This window comes from Ochotona curzoniae, unplaced genomic scaffold (genome assembly GCF_017591425.1).
Source record: "Ochotona curzoniae isolate NIBS_2020 unplaced genomic scaffold, NIBS_Ocur_1.0 scaffold_4683, whole genome shotgun sequence".
In the NCBI taxonomy this organism is placed as follows: domain Eukaryota; kingdom Metazoa; phylum Chordata; class Mammalia; order Lagomorpha; family Ochotonidae; genus Ochotona; species Ochotona curzoniae.
This window is the reverse complement of record NW_024467121.1, coordinates 12,870,418-12,873,854: the sequence shown is the minus strand read 5'-3', so window position 1 is coordinate 12,873,854 and position 3,437 is coordinate 12,870,418. Positions and strand designations below refer to the sequence as shown.

At 48.4% G+C, this 3,437-nt stretch overlaps 1 protein-coding gene across 1 annotated transcript; it reads right to left on the bottom strand.

The window, feature by feature from the left end:
* Window positions 1-1,189: 1,189 nt before the first annotated feature.
* On the bottom strand, window positions 1,190-2,422 carry CALML3 (calmodulin like 3). Its single transcript, XM_040967916.1, has one exon. It carries the CDS (start codon window positions 2,174-2,176, stop codon window positions 1,727-1,729), a length of 450 nt encoding a protein of 149 aa, XP_040823850.1. The 5' UTR covers window positions 2,177-2,422; the 3' UTR covers window positions 1,190-1,726.
* Window positions 2,423-3,437: the final 1,015 nt, after the last annotated feature.

The window sequence follows — 3,437 nt, the reverse complement described above, 5'->3', positions numbered from 1 at the left end:
CCCAAGATAACATGACAAAGCTGGCTGCTATCCCTTTTCCACCCTTGTCTTGTCCCCTGAGCTATACAGTGGGTGCAAGTGTGTTGCTAAGCTTCACAGCCTATCAGGAACTGGAAAGAAATCTTAACAGTGTATGCCAAGTGCATTTAAAACATGGTCTGTAGTCCTGCACAAGTTTGGGACAAGGCACTGTAGTTGTTACAGGATGGGGGAGGGAGGCACAGGTGGTGAGGAACTGTGTCATAGACTTGCAATCAAATCCTTGTTCTCCCATTTACTCATCAGCAGTGGGACGTTAAGCAGATTTCTGAGATTCTCTGTGCCTCCATTCCCTTATCTGTGAGAAGAAGAAAGATGAAATAGTAATCGCACCCAAGAAGGACAGGATGAAGGTTGTGTAAGGCCAGAACTGGAACCCCAGGTTGACTGATTCCAGAGCCTGTGCCCTTGGTTTACAAGGGAGGAAGTATGATGGTTGGGTTGGGGTTGGAGTGTCATGGAGAAAGGATTGATTAATTTAGGCCATTTCTGCAGAAACACAATCTTGTGTGAACCTTACAAAATACAACCTCCCTTCAGCACTAAAAGGAGCTCTGACAAGGCTTCTGACCCTTATGTGTGGCTCATATTAAGCAGGACTAATGACCTCTGAATGCTGTGTGCACCACACATGCTCGACCTGCAGTGAGCACCCCTGAGCCCATCACCGTAACTAACCATCACCAGGCAGTCCACATTGCCGCCAGATACATCGTGAAAGAAAGAGCAGCCACCAGAACTCCTTCTCCACTGTGACTGCTGCAGGTCTCTCACGAATTCCATCTGGATTTTTAGCCCTCTGTTAGCAACACATTCATTTTATTGAAAGTAAATATTCAGTATTTCCCATATCCATCCTTCTTTGATTTTGTTACACTCATCAATACAAGAATTCACTACATTTTCCAAAAAGCATAACAATGGAGATTACTGCCTGGATTTAACACAGATCATTTCAGTTGGAACCAGGAAAAAAAATAAAGACAAACAGCGAAGAAAAATGGACCATGTGCCTTGTTTATTCCCCTGCAGCTTCCCTATCCCTTCATTCAAACATCCCTCCTTCAGATGAATATGAACATGTTACAACTGACTCGTATTACTCCCAGCTTCAAACAATGAGTCACAGCGGTTTAGTGAAGACAGAGAGGAGCCAGCAAGTGCTGTGTGGACAGAAATTAATGTTTCCCAGACTGCAGCTATCAAAGTCTCCATCACATTTCCCCCTCCAACCTCCAGATGTTTCTCTCCCCCTCCCCCAAATACGACAGCAGGTGAATTTTTTTTCAGTCCAAGAGGCTCCAAGAAGCTCTAAGAATTCTGATAGGAACTGGGAGCTGCAGGGGTCCTGATGTTGAGTGTCTGTAGGGATCCTTCTCAGGGAGACATAGGATTGGCAGATGATGTCAGAGTCAGCCCAGCCTTCACTGTCCTTGGGGCTGTTGTTCAGCTCAGTAATGGGAGGATTTCATGGTTCCTTAGGCTTGAAGGTGTTCTGTGCCCTTCTAGAAGGAAGCAAGTGGAAGGTAGCGGAAAGGAGGAGATGCAGAGTGGAGAATTAACCTTGCCTGGAAAGCAACCATGCCTGGAGAAAGCTGGAGGAGCTGAGGAACAAACAGGGGTGTCTGATGTTGCTGCAGGGAGAGGGGGCCCCTGTTCAGCGTAGCATGCAGCCCCTCACACAGCCTTACTTAGACAGCAGCATATGGACAAACTCCTCGTAGTTCACCTGTCCGTCTCCATCTATGTCTGCTGACCGGATCATTTCCTCTACTTCCTCATCGCTCAGCTTCTCTCCCAGCCTGGTCATCACGTGTCTCAGCTCAGCAGCACTGACATAGCCGTTACCATCTTTGTCAAACACACGGAAGGCTTCCCGGACCTCCTCCTCACTGTGCGTGTCCTTCATCTGCCTGATCATCATGCCCAGGAACTCAGAGAAGTCCACAGTGCCACTGCCATCCCTGTCAATCTCCCTCACCATGTCCTGGAGCTTCGCCTCGGTAGGGTTCTGGCCCAGGGACCTCATGACAGTACCCAGCTCCTGGGTGGTGATGCTGCCGTCTCCATCCTTGTCAAACAGAGAGAAAGCCTCCTTGAAAGTGGCTATCTGTTCCTCAGTCAGCTGGTCAGCCATTCTGGAAAGGTGTGCGGGTAAGATGGTCGGGGCGGCAGGGCTGGGTTCTTCTTTCCGGCACTGGAAGGACAAGTGGAGGACCCAAAAGAGGTTCTGGCTGCCTGGCTTTCTAGTCCTAGGTTGAATTATCGGAGTTTAAGAAGGAGCAGGGGGCCTCCTCAGCCAGTGGCTTTGCAGGTTCGGCTGCCTTTCACAGACGCCCACGCCCCTGCGGTTGCCTGCAGGTTGGGTCCTGTTGAGACGGGATCCCAGGAATGGGAACCAGGCTACCCTGCTTACTGAGCTGACGCCAAGCCAAGCGTTCTGTGAACAGTCAACTTTCCACCCCTGGATCAGCAGGGCTGGCCAGCCTTAATCCTGTTGATCTTAATCCTGTTAATCTTGATCTTTCTTCCTGGAGTTTTCCCTTTGCCCTTCAGCTCCCTGGTCTTGTCTTCTACCTGCTCCAATCTCCCACTCTTCATTCAAAAAATGCCAACCTGCACCTTTCCTTTCCTTCAGTTGATGTGGCGTTTTTTTCCCCCTCTAGGATGAAAATCAGAAGTCGTTTTTCTTTAAAGAAACTTCCTTTCCTCATTTTTAGTTTCCAAAGCCACAAAAAGTATTCAGAGAAGGAAGTTCAGTTTGTTTGTTTTCCTTCAGGTAGAAATAGTGTCTTGTGAACAAGTCAGACAGTAAGAGATTTTTGTTCCCGTGTGAGCAAAGAACTTCAGTCAAATAGAATGAAGCAGCACACCTAACAGGTCAGGTGGGTAACTCAACAAGGCACTGGGTGCCCAGGCTGTGTGTAGACTGCGGCTCATGTGGCTGAGGGTCCGCTTGTCCCCACCATGTCTCCTCCTTCCTCACTTTGTGGATACTGCTGCACAAGTGGCTTGTCAGAAAAATATTCATAGACCTCCTCCTGAGGTGATATTAAGCAGTAGAAGGGGATCAAAGAGAGCTGAGATGCTGAGCTATCTCTTGGCTCAGAGACTCTCCTTTCGATCCCATCCCCAACAAAATTATCAGACTTGGGCAGGAATTTGAACCAGGCTGCTTCCAAGGCATGCACCTTGTCTTTCCTTTTACACACACAAGCCAGCGTCTGCCTTCCAACCTGACAAGTAGGAGAAAAATCTCCTCCAATTTATTCACTCACTCATTCATGAGTATGTGTTGAATACCTACTACGTCCGGGTACTAGCCTGGAAGCTGGGAATACAGAGGGAGGAGGGCAAACCCTTCAGTCCACATGAGGCTTGTAGTTCATTGAAAAGAC

Excerpts from the sequence above, each read along its gene's own strand:
- CALML3 (XM_040967916.1), bottom strand. The coding sequence starts at position 2,176 with ATGGCTGACCAGCTGACTGAGGAACAGATAGCCACTTTCAAGGAGGCT.